The sequence below is a fragment of the Schistocerca gregaria genome, chromosome 5, assembly GCF_023897955.1.
Source record: "Schistocerca gregaria isolate iqSchGreg1 chromosome 5, iqSchGreg1.2, whole genome shotgun sequence".
NCBI lineage: Eukaryota > Metazoa > Arthropoda > Insecta > Orthoptera > Acrididae > Schistocerca > Schistocerca gregaria.
In genome coordinates, this window is record NC_064924.1 from 224896141 (window position 1) to 224918185 (window position 22045).

The 22045-nt window shown below is 35.8% G+C and overlaps 1 protein-coding gene across 2 annotated transcripts in view; it reads left to right on the forward strand.

Moving 5' to 3' along the window:
* Positions 1-22045, forward strand: part of LOC126272812 (aldehyde dehydrogenase, dimeric NADP-preferring-like) — a 199988-nt gene that overhangs the window by 168462 nt on the left and 9481 nt on the right. For both annotated transcript variants that reach the window (XM_049975998.1, XM_049975999.1), the window contains exons 4-11: positions 72-167; positions 279-500; positions 7518-7681; positions 7795-8025; positions 8123-8320; positions 16553-16668; positions 19067-19202; positions 19341-19491. In XM_049975998.1, coding sequence (XP_049831955.1) covers positions 72-167; positions 279-500; positions 7518-7681; positions 7795-8025; positions 8123-8320; positions 16553-16668; positions 19067-19202; positions 19341-19491 — 1314 coding nt within the window. The remainder of the gene's footprint in view (positions 1-71; positions 168-278; positions 501-7517; positions 7682-7794; positions 8026-8122; positions 8321-16552; positions 16669-19066; positions 19203-19340; positions 19492-22045) is intronic.

Below are 22045 nucleotides of genomic sequence, written 5' to 3' on the forward strand. Positions count from 1 at the left end.
CCAAAGCAAGAAGTGCATTAGAGTGACTTCTCGTTTTGCAGTTCAATGACATCTATTATTTTCTTTTACAGAGTAAACAAGAGACTATGCTGACTGAAGTAGAACTTATGAAAAATGATGTTAGAAATGTACTGATTCATTTTAGAGATTGGATGAAACCAGAGAAGGTATACCTCTAAACTATTTTGTTGTCTTTCTTGTTTTAATTTGAAATTTCAGAAAAATAAAAGTTTTGCTGTAACTATTTACCACCTTTAATGAATTTTTTTGTGTTGCAGCCTGAGAAAGGACTTGTTTATCTGTTGGATGATGTTGTCATTTATAATGAACCTTATGGTGTTGTTCTGATTTTGGGTGCTTGGAATTACCCATTTCAATTGGCACTATTGCCTGCTGCTGGTGCTATAGCAGCAGGTAACTGTCTCATAATCAAACCATCAGAATTGTCTCCGCACACTTCAAAGCTTGTTGCTGAATTGGTTCCAAAATATCTTGATCGGGTATTTAACTTATTATTATTATTATTATCAATATTAGAATTATTATTGATGTTGCTGTCATGCTCTTTCTCTACCTTCAGTTTTTCAAAGTCCTAACACCAGCTTTGGATAAAAAAAAAAGACTTGATTGATTGATTTTATTAAGCTTTTACATTGTACAGATTTCATCATATAAAACACTGAAATTTTTATGGCTTAAAATTAATTTCTTATACAGTAATTGGCAATAAGTTTCTAAATCTAATTACATTTTTTATATTAAAAACAAAGATTCCAAGACTTACCAAGCGGTAAAGTGCCGGCAGACAGGCACATGAACAAAACACACAAACACACACACAGAGTTACTAGCTTTCGCAACCGATGGTTGCTTCTTCAGGAAGGAGAGGGAAAGACGAAAGGATGTGGGTTTTAAGGGAGAGGGTAAGGAGTCATTCCAATCCCGGGAGCGGAAAGACTTCCCTTAGGGAAAAAAAGGACAGGTGTACACTCGCACACACACACACACACACACACACACACACACACACACACACACACACGCACATATATCCATCCGCACATACACAGACACAAGCAGACATATTTAAAGCTTTAAAGCTTTAAAGCTTTAAATATGTCTGCTTGTGTCTGTGTATGTGCGGATGGATATATGTGTGTGTGTGTGTGTGTGTGTGTGTGTGTGTGTGTGCGAGTGTACACCTGTCCTTTTTTTCCCTAAGGGAAGTCTTTCCGCTCCCGGGATTGGAATGACTCCTTACCCTCTCCCTTAAAACCCACATCCTTTCGTCTTTCCCTCTCCTTCCTGAAGAAGCAACCATCGGTTGCGAAAGCTAGTAACTCTGTGTGTGTGTTTTGTTCATGTGCCTGTCTGCCGGCGCTTTCCCGATTGGTAAGTCTTGGAATCTTTGTTTTTAATATATTTTTCCCATGTGGAAGCTTCTTTCTATTTTATTTACATAATTACATTTTTTGTTATTTTAGCTACTTATTAACAATGATTACACACACACACACACACACACACACACACACACACACACACACACGCGCGCACGCGCGCGCGTGCCCACAAGCAAGCTTTCAGATGACTTTTCTAAGTCCATTCTTCTAGACCTACATCTATATGATTACTCTGCAGTTCATGTTTAACTGCGTGGCAGAGGGTTCACACCTTTTTCACCATCATTCTTCTAACTGGACCACCACAAATTCCCATCACCCTCAATTACTAGTTGGATATATTCTATTATTCCCCTATAGTTTATACCCTCTACAGTTCCCTCAAGTACCATGGAAGATATTACTTGATGTCTTAACACATGTCCTATCATTCTGCTTCATCTTCTTGTCAATATTTTTCTCATATTCTTCTCCTCACTGATTCTAAAGAGAGCTCTTTGTTTCTTATCTTATCGAACCACTTAATTTCCAATATTTTTCTATAGCACCACATTTCAAATGCTTAAGTCCTCTCCCTTTCCAGTGTTCCCACAGTCCATGATTCAGTTCCAATTGTACAATCTCAGAAATTTTTTCCTCAAATGATGGCTGTTATTTGATAGTAGCTGACATCGTTTGGGCAAAATGCTATCCTTGCATGTCTTAGTCTGCTTTTCATCCCCCCCCCCCTCTCCCCACCATTTTGCTTCATCTGTATCGCATTTTGATTCAGAGCCAGCAGAATTCCTTCACCTCATCTATTTCATGACCCCTGCTCTTTATATTACATTTATCACTAATCTCATTTCAACTACACTTCATTACTTTTGTCTTTCTTTGGTTTACTCTCAGTGCAAAGTGTCTTTTACTCTGAATTTTAATATCAGTCCTCATCAATCTCCTTTTATGTCATGCTTCTTTGACGTATACATTGAACAGTATGGGAGAAATACTGCATATCCATCATATATCCTTACTAATATGAGAAATTTGTTCTTAGTCTTCCATTCTTATTTTTCCCTATTCATTCTTCTACATATTATACACTACACTACACATCTTTCCCTATAACTTACATCTATCTTCCTGAGAATTTCAGACATCTTGCATCATTGTCACATGCTTTTCCTAGGTCAACAAATCCTCTGAAAATCCTTTGATTTTCCTTAAGTTTTACTCTCATTATCAAGCACAACATTGGAACTGCCCTTCTGGTGTCTTTTCCTTTCCTAAGGCCAAGGTGACTGTTGTCTAATAGATCCTATGTATCTTCCACACTGACTTGAACTACTTCTTCTATATTGTCATTAGACAGTTCTCCCCCTTTTAGAGGCTTTCAGTGTACTCTTTTTACTGATCCACTCTGTTCTCTGCATTTAACAATGGAGTCTCTGTTGCATTTTTCATTCTGACACCTTTGCTTTTAATTTCACTGAAGGCTTTCCTAGTTACTTACCAGTCCTTCCCACAGCCATTTCTTTTTCAGTTTCATTGCCTTTTTCTCCAGCCATTTTGCTTTAGCTTCCTTGCACTTCCTGTTCATTTCCTTCCTAAGTGACATTGCCATATTCCTGTCCTGTTCCGAATACCAAGAGCCCAAATGGAAAACCAGTCCTAACCAAAGAAGGGAAAGGTGGAAGGAGTATATAGAGGGTCTATACAAGGGAGAAGTACTATAGAAATGGAAGAGGATGTGGATGAACATGAGATGGAAGATATGGCATTGCTGCTTGAATTTGACAGAGCACTGAAAGACCTAGATTGAAACAAGGTCCCAGGAGCAGACAACATTCCATCAGAGCTGCTGATAGCCTTAGGAGAGTCAGCTATGAGAAAACTCTTACATTTGGTGAGCAAGATGAATGAGACAAGCAAAATGCCCCCAAACTTCAAGAATAATAAAATAATTCCAATTCCAAAGAAAGCATGTGCTGACAGCTATGAACATTACTGAACTATCTAATAAGTCATAGGTGCAAAATACTAGCACGAATTCCCTATAGTGGAATGGAAAAACTGGTAGGAGCAGACCTTTGGGATGATCAGTTTCGATTCCAGAGAAATGTACGAACATGTGGGGTAGTACTGATCCTAACACTTGTCTTAGAACATAGGTTAAGGAAAGGCAAACCTATGTTTATAATGTTTGTGGACTCAGAGAAAGCTTTTGACAATGTTGACTGGAATGCTCTCTTTGAAATTCTGATGGTAGCATGGGTAAAACACAATGAACAAAAGGCTATTTACAACTTATACAGAAACCAAACAACAGTTTTAAGAGTCAAAGGGCCACTGAAGGGAAGAAATGGTTGAGAAAGGAATGAGATAGATTTGTAGCCTATCCCCAATATTATTCAATCTGTATATTGAGCAAGCAGTAAAGGAAAGCAAAGAAAAGTTTGGAGCAGCAATTACAGTTCAAGGAGAAGAAATAAAATCTTTGAGGTTTGCTGATGACATTGTAGTTCTGTCAGAGATGGCAAAGGACTTGGAAGAGCTTTTGAACAGAATGGACAGTGCCTTGAAAGGAGGATATAAGGTGAACATCAACAAAAGCAAAAGGAGGATAATTGAATGTAGCCTAGTTAAGTCAGGTGATGCTGAAGGAGTTAGATTAGGAAATGAGACTCTGAAAGTAGTAGGTGAGATTTGCTATTTAGGCAGCAAAATAACAGATGATGGCCAAAGTAGAGAGGATATAAAATGTACACTGGCAATGGCAAGGAAGAATTTCTGTAAAAGAGAAATTTACAGGGTGTTTCAAAAATGACCGGTATATTTGAAACGGCAATACAAACTAAACGAGCAGCGATAGAAATATGCCGTTTGTTGCAATATGCTTGTGACAACAGTACATTTTCAGGCAGACAAACTTTTGAAATTACAGTAGTTACAATTGTCAACAACGCTGCGGTCTGGGAAACTCTATAGTACGATATTTTCCACATATCCACCATGCGTACTAATAATATGGCGTAGTCTCTGAATAAAATTACCCGAAACCTTTGACAACGTGTCTGGCGGAATGGCTTCACATGCAGATGAGATGTACTGCTTCAGCTGTTCAATTGTTTCTGGATTCTGGCGGTACACCTGGTCTTTCAAGTGTCCCCACAGAAAGAAGTCACAGGGGTTCATGTCTGGCGAATAGGGAGGCCAATCCACGCCGCCTCCTGTATGTTTCGGATAGCCCAAAGGAATCACACGATCATCGAAATATTCATTCAGGAAATTAAAGACGTCGGCCGTGCGATGTGGCCGGGCACCATCTTGCATAAACCACGAGGTGTTCGCAGTGTCGTCTAAGGCAGTTTGTACCGCCACAAATTCACGAAGAATGTCCAAATAGCGTGATGCAGTAATCGTTTCGGATCTGAAAAATGTGCCAATGATTTCTTTGGAAGAAATGGCAGCCCAGACCAGTACTTTTTGAAGATGCAGGGACGATGGGACTGCAATATGGGGCTTTTCGGTTCCCCATATGCGCCAGTTCTGTTTATTGACGAAGCCGTCCAGGTAAAAATAAGCTTCATCAGTAAACCAAATGCTGCCCACATGCATATCGCCGTCATCAATCCTGTGCACTATATCGTTAGCGAATGTCTCTCGTGCAGCAATGGTAGCGGCGCTGAGGGGTTGCCGCATTTGAATTTTGTATGGATAGAGGTGTAAACTCTGGCGCATGAGACGATACATGGACGTTGGCGTCATTTGGACCACAGCTGCAACACGGTGAACGGAAACCCGAGGCCGCTGTTGGATCACCTGCTGCACTAGCTGCGCGTTGACCTCTGTGGTTGCCGTATGCGGTCGCCCTACCTTTCCAGCACGTTCATCCATCACGTTTCCAGTCCGTTGAAATTTTTCAAACAGATCCTTTATTGTATCGCTTTTCGGTCCTTTGGTTACATTAAACCTCCGTTGAAAACTTCGTCTTGTTGCAACAACACTGTGTTATAGGCGGTGGAATTCCAACACCAGAAAAATCCTCTGTTCTAAGCAATAAACCATGTTGTCCACAGCACACTTACACGTTGTGAACAGCACACGCTTGCAGCAGAAAGACGACGTACAGAATGGTGCACCCACAGACTGCGTTGTCTTCTATATCTTTCACATCACTTGTAGTGCCATCTGTTGTTGAAAATTGTAACTACTGTAATTTCGAAAGTTTGTCCGCCTGAAAATGTACTGTTGTCCCAAGCATATTGCAACAAACGGTGTATTTCTATCGCCACTCGTTTAGTGTTTATTGCCGTTTCAAATATACCAGTCATTTTTGAAACACCCCGTATTAACACTGTATATTGAATTAAGTGTTAGGAAGTCTTTTCTTACAGTATTTCTGTGTTGTGTACCCATGTATGGATGCGACACCTGGATGATAAACTGTTTAGACAAGAAGATAACAGAAGCTTTTGAAATGTGGCGATACAGAAGAATGCTAAAGATGGATAGATCATATAACTAATGAGGAAGTACTGAACAGAACTTGGCAGAAAAGAAATTTGTTGCACAACCTGACTAGGAGAAAGGATTGGTTGACAGTACACTTTCTGAGACATCTAGTTTAGTGTTGGAGAAGAGTGTAAAGAGCAAAAGTCATTGAGGGAGACCAAGATATAAATACAGTAAGCAGATGCAGGAGGATACAGAGATGAAGAGGCTTGCACAGGATAGTGTAGCATGGAGAGCTGCATCAAAACAGTCTACAGATTGAAGACCATGACAATGATACTCCTGTCTTTTCCTAAACATTTTTGTACTTTCTACTTTTATCAGTTAACTGAAGTATTTCTTCTGTTAGCCAGCATTTCTTCATGGTTACCTTCCTTGTGCTTAATTCACCTGTTCAACATCTGTGATTGCTGATTTTAGTGATGTCCATTCCCATTCAACAGAATTACCTATTGTAGTACTGATATCACAGGATCTACAGAATTTCAACCACTCATTATCATTCCTCAGTACTTCAGTGTCCCACTTCTTTCTGTTTTGATTCTTTGAAATCATTCTCTTAAACTTCAGTTGACTCTACATCATTACTAAATTGTGATCAGAGTCTTGCAGGTAAAGCTCACAGTCCAGGATCTGATTTCCAAATCTCTATCTGACCATGAGGTAATCCTTCTGGAATGTTTTGCAAGTGTATCTCCTCCTCTTGTAATTTTTGAACAATTTATTAGCTATTACTACCTGAATTTATTGCACAACTCAACTAGTCTTTCTCCTGTCTCATTCCTACAATTGAGTCCACACTTTCCCTTAACCCATCTAAGGTCTATGATGTTGGCATGTTTATATGAACTACTGTTGTTCATGTTGATTAATTTTAGATTTTGATAAGAATAATCCTATCACCAAACTGTTCCCAAAACTCATTCTCTGACCTGTCTTCCAGTCCACAATGAATACTACTCCTGTTGCACCATTTGCTGCTGCTGCTGTTGATATTATCCTATATTCATGTGACCTGAAATCCATATCTTCTTTCCATTTCAGTTCACTTACCTACACTATATGTAGACTGAGCCTTTGCATCCCTCTTTTCTTATTTTCTAGTATCCCTTCCATTTTCGAACTTAATATCCCCATGCTCTGATTCATATAATGTTACCCTACTATTGATTAGTCAGTGTTTTTCTCATGGTTACCACCATCTTGGAAATCACCTCCGCATCCCCCACCCCCCAACCCTGCGGTCCTGATTGGGTGCTAATATGGAATCTTCATGACACTTTCTCACTTACAGCTCATGTTTCCTGTATATCTGCATTGTGCGTCTTTAATGCAGTGGTTTAATTTGCCTCCTGTATCCTAATTCCATTGTTCATTGCTGATTCTTCAGCCTCTTAGTGGCAATTTCCCACTCCAAGTATAAGAGGAGGCGTCTACACACTCCTCTGCCCTCTTTGACATAGTCACTGGTAGTAAGAGGGTTACTCCTTATACCATAAGGAGGGCAAACATACCATATAACCCCAGGGATTATGAGGGAGCATTATGGAGTTATGACATATGTAGACAAACCTCACTTACTAAAAAGTAATTTATAGCTTTTGATTTTATTTTTAGGACTGTTTCCATGTTGTTGAGGGTGGCGTGGCTGAAACAAGTGAACTTTTGAAAGAACGTTTTGATTACATTTTTTACACTGGCTCAACACATGTTGGTAAAATTGTGGGAGCAGCAGCTAATGAACACTTGACACCAACAACTTTAGAACTGGGAGGTAAAAGGTAAGAATATTACATTATTGAATGTAGCAGCTGTTACTTCATTGGAGTAAGTGGCATCTACCTTTAAAAATATACTATTTCAGTTGTTTATATAGATAGCTTTATGTTGACAGCCCAGTTTACTTGGATTCTACAGCAAATATGGACATTGCAGTAAAACGAATTCTTTGGGGAAAGTGCATTAATGCAGGCCAAACATGTGTAGGGCCTGATTATTTGTTGTGTACCAAGGATCTAGAAAAGCGATTTATTGCAATAGCTAAAGAGGTGCTAAGGGAATGGTATGGAGATAATCCAAAGAATTCACCTGATCTTGCTCGAATTGTTACTGATCGACACTTCCAGTAAGTTCCACATCATATAAATAGAATGAATTATTCAAGTAGATGTCAGAAACCTAAAATTCAAAGATCTGTGTTAAATTTTTTCATTTGTTTGTAGGAGGTTACAAGCATTCCTCAGTAATGGAACTGTTGCTATAGGAGGTGAAACTGATCAGTCAGAAAGATTTATTAGTCCAACAATCCTCACTGATGTTAAACCATCAGAACCTGTTATGCAAGAAGAAATTTTTGGACCAATTCTTCCTATAATAAATGTGGACAGTGCTTTTGAGGCTCTCAAATTCATAAATAATCGGTGAGTCCAGTATTTTACTAGAGATACATTGAGCAAATATTTATTTTTATTTTAATTGTTACACAATGTGCCTTCATTCTGGTAAACCAGTTAAAACAAATTTATGAGTTTAATAACTGAAAAGATGTAATAAATTACTGGTAGGCACTTACAAGTGAAGGCTTTAGTAAGATATTTGACATCAAGTGTATTACATTTACAGTAATTACATGAATAAAGGTCTACACAAAAATACAGTAAGTGAGCTACTGATATCATATAATGTTATGAGTAATGATATTATAAAAACTATAGAATGCTATGGACATTCCGTTGTTCAGTGATGAGTAATGAATTATTTCAAGTGATAGAATGGATGTGCAGCTAATTGGTAATATAACATGTGTATTTAATTGTATGCCTAGGAACATCTTGTACAGCTAGTGGAAGCTTAGTAAATTACTCACGGTCTCTCTCTCTCTCTCTCTCTCTCTCTCTCTCTCTCTCTCTCTCTCTCTCTAAGTCCAATTTCAAAGTATGGAATGAAACACTAACTTTTATTTCGTGTAATCTTTCACTGTTTCAACTCTGAATACAGCATTAACCTTTTACATAAACTTGTTGAAACTCATAAGTCAACTCACAATTGGCATCTTACTGGTTGTGAAACCTCTAGTGCTTCCACTTGGGCTTGCATCCAACCATTATATGTAACAGTAGCAATCAGTAAAATTTAAACAGTATGTAATTGTATTAATACTATTGTAAAATTATGATGGAAAAACTACTGCAAACATTTTATATAAAATTTCATAAAATTGAACAAATATTTTTGAAATAAGCAAATTCTAACTATGCTACTTAGCTATCATGATTGTCTTCATTTACAGAGGTCTAAATGCTAAAGTTTTATTGCTTAATACAAAGGAGTGCCTTTAAAATCATGTTAAAAATCACTAAAGACTAAGGTCTATATATTTTGAATAATCGACTTTAACATTTTACAATGTTTTCCAGAAATTTTTGTTTCATAATTTTTGCATATTTAATACAAATAGTTGCATTAAATGAGCTAATTTCATCTTCATGGATTGGAAATTATTGATTTGGCAGAAGATATATATATATATGATGTCTGCTTGTGTCTGTGTATGTGCGGATGGATATGTGTGTGTGTGTGTGTGTGTGTGTGTGTGTGTGTGTGTGTGCGAGTGTACATCTGTCCTTTTTTTCCCCTAAGGGAAGTCTTTCCGCTCCCGGGATTGGAATGACTCCTTACACACACACACACACACACACACACACACATATATCCATCCGCACATACACAGACACAAGCAGACATATTTAAAGCTTTAAAGCTTTAAAGCTTTAAATATGTCTGCTTGTGTCTGTGTATGTGCGGATGGATATATGTGTGTGTGTGTGTGTGTGTGTGTGTGTGTGCGAGTGTACACCTGTCCTTTTTTTCCCTAAGGGAAGTCTTTCCGCTCCCGGGATTGGAATGACTCCTTACCCTCTCCCTTAAAACCCACATCCTTTCGTCTTTCCCTCTCCTTCCTGAAGAAGCAACCATCGGTTGCGAAAGCTAGTAACTCTGTGTGTGTGTTTTGTTCATGTGCCTGTCTGCTGGCGCTTTCCCGCTTGGTAAGTCTTGGAATCTTTGTTTTTAATATATTTTTCCCATGTGGAAGTTTCTTTCTATTTTATATATATATATATGCAAAATTTTAATTTGTGCAGTTTCATAATCTTGCATATGAAATGATCCCTAGAACTTTATTATCTCAAGGTCATTAAATTACTTCAAATGATGTTAGATAATTGTTATTAAATGCGGAAGTAATAAACACAGTCATTACATTATGACAACATAATCAAAGTTGCAATGTATTGAGTTGTACATTAAAGCTGGGGTAATAAACTTACTTAATTGGGTATAACATGAAATCTAAGGTTGTTACATTGGAAATTGGAGTTGTGTTCATGACCTGTTGTTGTTACAAAAGAAATTAATTAGACTAGGTCCTGATTACTGGAGCTCCACAAACTACACAGATAATAACAATGGTTCCTACAGTCATCATCTTTTCAACAGAGATCAAATGTTTGGTATGCAATTTGTATGGAGGTCTGTTAATTAAGGCATGCTCTCATTGATTTATTTTGCATAACAAATAGTCATGAACACAACCAGATTTGTTACATATTGTTAAAGCAAATAATAAGAGACTTCTTATCGAAAAGCAGAAGCATTGAGTCGTCGACAGGCACATAAAAAAGAAAGAAAACTGTTTGCCTTTTGTAATGAGTCCTTTCTATAGTACAGTACAAAGCTAGAATATGATACAAATACAAATGTTTTATTCCATTGTTGAGCATATTTACATGCAATTGGTGTTTTCAGTGTTAACACAATAATAATAACAACAATAATTATATCAACTTCAGCATGACAAATGTTATTAGCTACAATATAATAATCCAAGCTGGGCTGGGTTGTTTGGGGAAGGAGATCAGACAGCGAGGTCATTGGTCTCATTGGATTAGGGAAGGATGGGGAAGGAAGTTGGCCGTACCCTTTCAAAGGAACCATCCCGGCATTTGCATGGAACAATTTAGGGAAATCACGGAAAACCTAAATCAGGATACGTATTAGTGCAAATGTAAATAACTACAAGAAGTTTCCCAACAGATCAATTACAAGATAAATGAACTACATAGTTCAGTTGTTTTACTTCCACTTAAATTCACTTAACTGCTTAATGACCGTTCTCATACACAAGCATGATGATTTCACACTGCATAGTGAGTGGAACCACTAAAGTATCTTCCATCACAGTATTTGAAAATAAAGCCATCTCTCAATAAAAAGTTTTCAAAAGGTCCTTCTTTGAGAATGCTCTTGATTGCTGCCAAACCATCATCATTCTCTTGCTCTTTAGCTATTAAGGCATCTGCAAAACGTGACAGTACATTTACATGACTTAAGGCATCTACATATTTATCCTAGAACCAGATTGGTATTCAATGGTGTAGGAAGACTCTTTCAAGACTAAAGGCCATCTTGCTACTGTTGGTGACAAGTCATTCTTATCCATAGTGTTTTGGATGCAGTTCATTAAAGTTTTAAAATATATTCCTATCAACTACGCCTGGAATTGCATTAAGGCATCGGAAATAGCTAGAATTTCAAGCTCATAACTACTATATTCTTCTCCTTCACATGTTGTTTTTTTACTCATATAATTGATGAAACTTGTCAACATCTGGGTAGTTTTGTAATAACATGGCTCCAAACCTTTTTTGCCTGTGTCTGTGTGCAGTTCAGTTCCACATTTAGGGTTGCAGATTTTTAAAACTGGATCTGATGAAATGGTATCTTTGAGTGTCTTGAATGCTTACCTCTCCTCCTTTTTCGAACTTATATTCTCAATTATTTCTCACTCACTCATATGTTTGGAAATATTGTAAAATAATTTTAGATAAACTTCCTAAAGTATCCTGTTAGTTCTAGTAAACATTGCATTGCTACAATAGATTTTGGTTCTGGAAACTTTTGAACAGCTATTGTTTTCCCAGAGGATTGGATTTGTCCACACCGTACAACATACGCAAGGAAGTAATCAGTGCTCTTTAAGAGATAGCATTTAGCAAAATTTATTTCCAAACCACATTTTGCTGCAGTTTTTAACGTTGAACCAAGAGGCTGAAGTGTCTGATCATCACTCTTTATTGGTACTATAATATTTTCCATGTCAGTAAATATTTATAAATGTAAAGTTCTTTTGAGCCAATGCCCGAAAAACAGTGTTTATAAAATACAGGGTCACAACAAGTGAATTTGATAATCAAACACTCTTAAACTGCAATTGCTCTGAGTGTGTCACAAACAAGGTACATTTTTGGCTTTCCTCTTCAACACAAGATGAAAAAAACCATTCATGAGCTCTAGTGTGCAAAAGATCTTCTATGAATGGCAACAGGTAACAGTATTTCACTGTGATTTTGTTGAATTTTCTGTAGTACATGCAGAAGTGATACTCTCCATTTTTTTCACAGCTGCAATTTGGCTAGCATTCTCAGATGAACTTGGTTGTATTATTCCTTGATCAAGTCACATCTGCACTTGTTTGTAAACAATTTTTTTCCCTCCAGATGAAAACCTTCTAGGTCTGCTATATTCTGGTTATTCATCTCTCACAATACTCTGTTCTGACATCAGCGGACTTTGTCTTGTTAGAGTTAACTAGTCTAGTCCCTAAACCTTAGCTATGTTGCTTTGTTTCATCACTAACAAAGCTTTCAATATCTAACACTAGTTTATCTTGTACATGGATGTATATAACACAAGTTTCCCTTCTGGCTTCATTTTAGTACTCTGCTCTTGTTTGGTCTAGAAAATCACTCCCAACTACCATTTCTAAATTCATATAGTCTCTAGAAACTATACAAATATCTGTTTCAATTTTCACATTATCAATCTCAATTATGCCTGCAAAACACCCCTGTGGAGATATGGAAGTTTTTCCCAAATCCTATCAAGACAATATCTGTATCTTACAAATTTGTAACCTCATAAACATGTTGTCATAACAAATTAAGTTGACTGCCACAGTCAGTGAGCACCTTCACCTCTCATTTACCTATTCATACATTATTAAATGTATTATTATTAATACTCTTCTTTAAAATGTTTTCATTCATTGTCACCCTCAGATTATTCTTATCCTTCTATGCATTCACATGTGATATGTCCAAAGTCACTGCAACTGAAGCATCTCTTTCCCTTACACTTTTGGTTTGCAATCACAGAACATGTGACCAATGGCATCACAACTGAAACACTTTTTGTTTGAATCCTAAGCTGCTCTTCTAGTATTTCTGTAACTTGAGTCTTTTGCACCTTTCTCACTGTAGTCTCTGAAATTCTCATTGTTGTAACTTTCATTATTTTTTTTTGACATGACATCAAAGATTTATGCAGTGCTTCTTTTTTCCTTAAATGTTTTCACACTTCCATTGGGATAAAATAGAAGTTTTGAGCCATAAATCACAGCCATTCTCAATATCAGCATGTGTGGCAATTTCTTTCATTACAAGAAATTATTCTTGAAGAGACTGTTCTGTTTCTTCTCTCATCATGACACCAGTCGGCGGATCTCTGCAGCACTTATTTGTGTGTCACATTCTTCTTGCAACATGTTTTTCAGTGCAATCCACACTGTAAAACCCGTCTTCATCATTTTTTAGGTAACTGATGTCTTGACTATAATTTAGATGTCATCTGTTTACTGTATAGGATCTTATAAGTGAGAGCATTTCATTAATTATTATCAGGATCAAGATAAGAGCCAGCTAGTCTCTTTTGAAACAAATAACGTAGTCAGTCCTGTGCTAGGTCTTTCTTTATTGACACAAAAATTTGCTTACAGTTCTATAGAAAGATTTTAAAAGTTTCTTAATACAACAAAAATTATGTTCGTCTAGGAGTGGTTTATGTCCAACACAACTGCTGGTTTGTTATTTAATAAAAATTATCCAGGGGTGAGTACGACTTGGGCTTTGAGGGTTCAATTCAAACTTACTTATTTATATAAACCATTAATAAATCCCAGTAATTGAGAATATTGATGATTTTTGTCCATTATTGACATTTATATTGGCAAGATATTGGTCCCAGGAATTCCAAAACTGTAAGAATATTTTAATTTTAAATTTGAAGTTGGATAACAACTGACAAAATAAATATTTTTGATGTGGTATAATTACAAATTAACCATTTTAAGATCTTTCCCTTTAGTTGTACTGTGAAACCTTGCTTCTTGCCAAATTTCATAATTTCACATAAATGGGGAGTACCCTACACATTTTGATGAGTGAGTTTGCGAGTATTAAAATATGTAACACGAATGGCCAAATCTTTTTATTGCCTTGGCTTAGAAGCTTCAATTTTTAATGCTACCACACGACTGTCATCCTTAGTATGTGGCATAAATTTCAACTTGATCCCTATACCTGTTCCTGAGAAAAAAAGTTTTCAATAGTCAAACAGACAGACAGATGATAAAGCGATTCTATAAGTGTTTGTTTTTATCAATTGACACATGGAAAATTAAACTAGATCCGAGTAAAGCTATTGTCAATAAACACTTGCTGAATGTATTGAACAACAGAGACTATGGTATCTATAGGTGACTTGTTTACTCTAAAACCGAATTTTCATGAAACATCTGCAACTTTGTTTTGCATAACTGAAATGATGCACCTACAACGTCACAACTTAATTCTTATCTCTGTGAATCAAACAAAATGAGCAGCAATTAGCTCATATGATTCATGTGTGTCTCCTGTGGTTTAGAACCTCTTTGAGCAGTGCAAGGAATATTTTGCAATGAAGATAGAAATGAAAATGCAAGTTTCCATAAGTGTATCAACATACATGTAGTGGCAGGATATTATAAGTCAAGTCGTGTACATTTTTATTAGGTAGTAATAAGTATAATACCTGTAATCATCTGTTACTATGAAGCCCCACTTGAACAACACACACACACACACACACACACACACACACACACACACACACACACACACACAGAAGGTGAGAGAGAGAGAGATTGAGAGAGAGAGACAGAGAGAGAGAGAGAGAGAGAGAGAGAGAGAGAAACACACACACACACACACACACACACACTCTACAATAAATGGCTTGTTTGAGTGTGAAGCATTTATCATTTATGGTGTGAGCTTGTCAACATACTAGAATCACTGCAAGATGTGAGCTTGATAGTTCATGGAAAACCATAGGGAATATCATAAAATCTTCCCATAAGCATCTCTTGTAACAACGAACATTGAAAGTTTCTGGTTAGTGACTGGAATTATGTACATGAAAACTGAAATCACAAATGACACATTAAATATTAATGTGCTTTTATTTCATACAGTTGACAGTTACATCACAGATTCGATAATCAGCAGCATTTCTTTCCTACAAGACTTGAATTTCCATATTGCTGAAGCTGGCAGCCCCTATCTGGGTCATGTTTATTTGCAAGTAGAACGGTTAACTGTTCAGGGATAAAATGCAGTCACCTGAAAAGCACGAAACAAATTAATTTAACCTAAAAGGTGTGTGTGTGGGGAGGGGGGGGGGGGGTGCAGGGGGGGCAGGAGAGTCATAAAATATAAGTGTATCTTTTATCTCTCACTGCCAGATCAAGACAGTTGTATCTACACATATAGGAATATGCTCTGGGTGAAAAGGATGTTTTGTTAAATCCGATGTACTAATACAAAAATATGTGCAACTATTTTTCTGAAACTAGATGTAACAACCTCAAATGGGGCATACATACAGATTCCTTCGCCTGTAGGCTGTCAAAAACCATGTTTGCCATAAATGTGATTAGCAAATATTTTAATGATATGTGTGCACTAAAACCTGCTTATTATTCATTATTTTTGTCAAATTTAAACTATGTAATAGAAATATGGGGCACATCAATATAAACCAATATAATCACATTATTAATACTATAGAAAAATCTTATCAGAATTATTTGTGATGCCAAACCTAGAAAATAATGTCGGAAACTGCTTTCAAAATTAGGTGTGCATGCCATTGTGGATGTATTTACGTTGAAAATAATATTGCTTGTGTAAACAATAAATCCAAACTTTAACTGCGACCTTCATCAGCATGATACCAGAAGTTCAGATACCATGTAAATAGCCGCAAAAGAGTTTTATATGAACAAAATGAACTTCATGCTGGTCTGAAGCTATCCGATGCCCTATCAAAACTCTCCCTACTAGCAAGTTAAAAGCCCACCTAAAAAGATTTTTATTGAAAATCCATTTTACTCCCTAGATGAGTATTATATCTTTATGAAAAGTGCTTTGTAAGTATACTAAGGCCATAGTTTTCAGTAATTCATCAGTGATCTCATGATAATAAAAATATTTATAACACTGTTATTTGTATATTGACAAATGTAAAATGCATTAAAATGTAAAATTTATTGTTCCACACAAATGTTTAATTTGTAATTTGTTTACTGATGTATTCAGAAGAATAATCTGCATGATTTCCTGAAACTATGTTATTTGTAGGAATTGTATTTGATTATTCAACATTCAATCAGTATTATTATTATTAATATTATTATTATTGTCATTGTTGTTATAATTGTCATCTTCCATTCATAATTTTTACTTAAATCTTATTCACAATTCTCTGTTCCATAGACCGAAGCCTTTGACACTTTATATTTTTTCAACTGACAAAACTGTACAAAAACTATTTCTGGAGCAATCAAGTAGTGGTTCAGTCTGCATCAATGACACAGTATTGCATTTGGCAGGTAAGTTAATGTCTTATGCTAACGAAGAATAATCTTTCAGACACTACAGCACAGTCAAGACACAAACTCTAGAGCAGGAAATTACTGCTTTAATTGACATTACCCTTTAAAAAGATTTCAAATTTTTTGCTCATTTTATTAAAGTTGACAATTTTGCACTTACACATAAAACTGTATTGTTTTACGTCGTTACTGTCATTGGAAAGTTATATTCATCTTACCAACATGTGAGTGAGCTGGCTGAGTGTGACAAGGTGAATTTAAGAACTGATGAATTAATTTATCCTTAAGGCTCTTTACTAATAATATCATCAGTCTAGTAGAAATTTTAAAAACCATTGTAGCATGTTTTTAGATATAGTTTATATCTACCTCCCTTTGTTGTTCCTCTTCATTGAGTTCCTTCATTTCTCCTGCAGATTTTCATTCATAATGGGATTTATTGAATGTGAGGTAAAAGTTTGATGGGAGAAAGTACTGGTATGTAAATAAAATTGGCATAACAAGTAAAAAATAAGAAATGAAGTTGTTGTTGTTGTGGTCTTCAGTCCAGACACTGGTTTAATGCAGCTCTCCATGCTACTCTATCCTGTGCAAGCTTCTTCATCTCCCAGAACCCACTGCAACCCACATCCTTCTGAATCTGCTTAGTGTAGTCATCTCTTGGTCTCCCTCTATGATTTTTACCCTCTACACTGCCCTCCAATACTAAATTGGTGATCCCTTGATGCCTCAGAACATGTCCTACCAACCAATCCCTTCTTCTGGTCAAGTTGTGCTACAAACTTCTCTTCTCCCCAATCCTATTCAATACTTCCTCATTAGTTATGTGATCTACCCATCTAATCTTCAGCATTCTTCTGTAGCACCACATTTCAAGAGCTTCTATTCTCTTCTCGTCCAAACTATTTATCATCCATGTTTCACTTCCATACATGGTTACACTCCATACAAATACTTTCAGAAACGACTTCCTGACACTTAAATCTATACTCGATGTTAACAAATTTCTCTTCTTCAGAAACGCTTTCCTTGCCATTGCCAGTCTACATTTTATATCCTCTCTACTTTGACCATCATCAGTTATTCTGCTCCCCAAATAGCAAAACTCCTTTACTACTTTAAGTGTCTCATTTCCTAATCTAATTCCCTCAGCATCACCTGACTTAATTCGACTACATTCCATTATCCTCGTTTTGCTTTTGTTGATGTTCATCCTATATCCTCCTTTCAAGACACTATCCATTCTGTTCAACTGCTCTTCCAAGTCCTTTGCTGTCTCTGACTGAATTACGATGTCATCGGCGAACCTCAAAGTTTTTATTTCTTCTCCATGGATTTTAATACCTACTCCAAATTTTTCTTTTGTTTCCTTTACTGCTTGCTCAATATACAGATTGAATAACATCGGGGAGAGACTACAACCCTGTCTCACTCCCTTCCCAACCACTGCTTCCCTTTCATGTCCCTTGACTCTTATAACTTCTGTACAAATTGTAAGTAGCCTTTTGCTCCCTGTATTTTACCCCTGCCACCTTCAGGATGAAGTTGTATGAAACAGTTTCTAGGTGTACTGCTGGTAAAATTAGATAGTTTTCATTAAAAGCACTAACTATTTACATTCTGTTGTTCAGTAAAGTGTAGGGTATTTGTTAATACAAAAATTTTGTTACTCTTGTGTTCTGAATTCAGGGAAACAGTGTGATGTAATTTACGTACATATACACAACCTCGATAATCACTGAAATATGCCTATAGATTGACTACAGCATATTTTTAGATTCATGAAGGAACACTGATTCATAAATCCATACAATAAATCTATGTTAAGTAATTAGTAACTGAGCTGCAGAAAGAATATTTTAACAAAGGACTAGAAAAATTGATAAATATAATTTAAAAGGTCATCTAATAGAAATTTTGGTAATCACTTCAGTTCTTTAACTATTTTTTTTTGTGAGATAAACCATGTTTTTATAGCTCCACCTTCTGAAAACAAATTATATTTCTCTCCAGGGACAAATCCATTTATAGTGTGTGTAAGATAATAGTTCCTTTGCTCATTTCTGAGTATACACTGAGAATCCAAGTAAAAATGAAGTTATTGAGGTGAAAATCTTAAAAAAATCACACACAACATACCAAGAAAAAGTAACAATGTATGTCAATAAATCATATCATGTTCTCTGTGAATAAAACATATCAGTAAATACTGGCTTCTTAAATTTGGAACTTTGCTGGCACTTATTATGAAATAAATTAAACACACAGAGGATAGCATATGACTGTGTAATTGAATGTGAGAAAAATAATTTATGTTTTACATAAGGTAAACTCATAAAATTATGCTGCAGTTATTACTTCATTTTGCTCACTACAGTATTTACCTTTCATTTAGTTGAAGCACTTCCTTTTGGTGGAGTTGGATCTAGTGGAATGGGGGCATATCATGGTGTCCATACTTTCAACACTTTTACTCACAAGAAAAGTTGCTTGGGAAAAAACTTCAATCATTTAGTGGAAAAACTTAATTCGTAAGTATCCTACATGTATTTAGTGAAAGTAAACAATAAAGTATTCCTACACTGATACTACAAACTTAGATAATAATAGCAAACAAATATCTTTTCTGCTATCCGTTTTGAAATTATCTTTATTGTTTGTCATTTCAGGATAAGGTACCCACCTTACTCAGAGAAAAAAATAAATCTTATAAGTTTTATAATGAAGAAACGCCGTGGAATAAGTTTCAAATATATAATCCATTTTATAATGTTTGTGTTGGGTGTTTTAACAACTGTTGCCATCTGGGGAATTGTGCAGGTAAATTAAAAATACATATAACAAACAATTCCAGGCTGGAATAGCAAAATTATTATGAAAAGGATAGATTGCTACTCACCATGTACAACAGATAATGAGTCCCAGTCAGGCACAATGAAAAGGCTACTAAACATTTAAGATTTCAACCAAAATACCTTCTTTGTAAACAGCAAGCACACACATGGTCACTGGTTTTGGCCATTTGGTAGTCACGTCACATTGGCCAGAGACAGTGGCCATATGTGAGTGAGTTGGCTTGAATGAATTTGTGTCTATTCCTATTTCCAAAGAATGCGTTCCAAGTTTAGTAGTATTTTCATCATGCCTGTCTGCGACTCAATGCCTCCTTTTGTAATGAGTAGCAGTCCATTCTTTTCACAACAATATATATCTATATAATAAGATGACAGGTTAACAGCAAAAAATTTCAGATGCTTGCAGTGACCAATAAAAAGGAAAAAAACAATGCTTTGCAAAATAGATGAGTATTGATCTTTGAAGTACATATTAACATTTTTTGAGATAATTTTTTTTTATCTGTGACCCATAAATGGTAGTGGTAGTAGTACTGTCTACATTTATATCTGTATGCCACAAGCCACCTTCTGGTGTGTGGTGGGGGGTACTTCTGATAGCACTGCCTTTTCTCCTCATTCTTGAATGGTATGTGGAAAGAACATGTCAGCAAAGCTTCATATGATATATAATTTCTCTGATTTTCTCATTGTGATCATTTCAGGAGACATACATGGGAGAAAGTAATATGTTCCTTGACTCTTCTTGGAAAGTATTCTCTCGAAATTTCGACAGCAAACCTCCCTGTGATGTACAGTGCCTCTGTCTATCACTGGAGTTTGCTGAGCCTCTTTAACACTTTCGTGCTGAGTGAATGATTCCACGATGAAAATTTCATCTTTTAATCCTATTTAGTAAGAATCTGAGACTGATGAATAATTGTCAAGTCTTGGATGACTGAGTGTTTGGTGAGCTATTTTTCTCAAGGATGAATTACAGTTCCTTAAAATTTTCCCAATTAATATGTCCTCTATCAGATTTTCCTGCTATTTGTTTTATGTGGTCATTTCACTTTAGGCTGCTCCAGATGGTTATGCCAAGATGTTTTATGGTAGACACTGCTTCCAGTGATTTGCTTCCTACAGTGTAATCAAACAGTAGTGAATACCTTCAACTACTGACATGGAATACCTTACATTTATTCAAATTGAGAGTCAACTGGCTATCCTGACCAACTGTTGGTCCACTGCAGATCTTCCTGCATTTTGCTGCAATCTTCCAGCAGTGCAGTCTTATTGCAGGCAATAGAACTAACCATAGCCTTACAGCATCTCCAGAATTATCCACTAGATCAGTAATATAAACTGTAAATCTTAGTGACCCTTTAACAATCCCTCATGATATTCTTGAAATTACCTTCATATTTGTCAGATTTGTTCCATTAAGAATATTCTAATGAGTTTTGTATCCAATCACACATCTGGTCCGATAGTCAATAAGCATGTGATTGTGATTTTTATTGGTCCCATAAATTACCTTTTGTGCAGATATGTACTTGTACATAGGACAGTTCATTAGACTTACAATCTAGATAATATGAAATTAATATAAATTATATAAAACAGCTTACTCATTAAATATACATAGGAGCTTTCACAGTATGTATATAATATTAAATCATACACAAATGACTTATGATGCAGTATATTCATAATATTAGATGCTACAAAATTACTTAAGATACATGATACATACAAATAATAATAATAATAATAATAATAATAATAATAATAATAATAATAATAATAATTTTGTGAGATATAATTAGCTTATATTATACATCAATGGTTCCTAATTATAGTTAATTTCTTTAACACTGATTTGTGTTGCTAGTTCTTTTTATGATGTGTGAGATTTATCACTCAAAGGATGAACTTTTGATCACTGTTTGCTAATGTAGTTAGCTACACTATAAAATTCTCCTTGTACCGGAAACTTTTTTAGAGTTGTGGGGAATGTTTTCTCAGTTTTGAGATCTTGTAATTCCTTTGGCATTGCTTGTATTAACTTGATGCCAGAGTATTGGGGTCCTTTTTCAAAAATCATAAGTCTATGTGGAATGCACTGCATTTGTTTTCTGTTTCTTGCGTTGTGTGAATGAACAGTCTCATTAGTCTCCAGTTTTGTGTGATCATGTAATGCACTCACATTGGTCTTGAATATATACAGTGATGGAAATGTTAGAATGTTTAGTTCCTTGAAACAACTTTTACATGATTATTTTTACTTCTTTTTCAATATAATTTGATGTCTTTCTTCTGTTATGTGAATATGCCCTTCATTTGTATGATAGTGATTCCGTATTACATGTATGGTTCAAAAAGTCCATGATAGACAGTGCACAAGAGGTCTCGGTGAATATACTGAGCCATTGGTTACATTACAAATATCACTGAGCTTAGCTTACTGGAAACAGTATTTATCTGCTGTTTCTGATTTAGCTCACTGTCTATTGTAATGCCCAAAAACTTAACTGCAG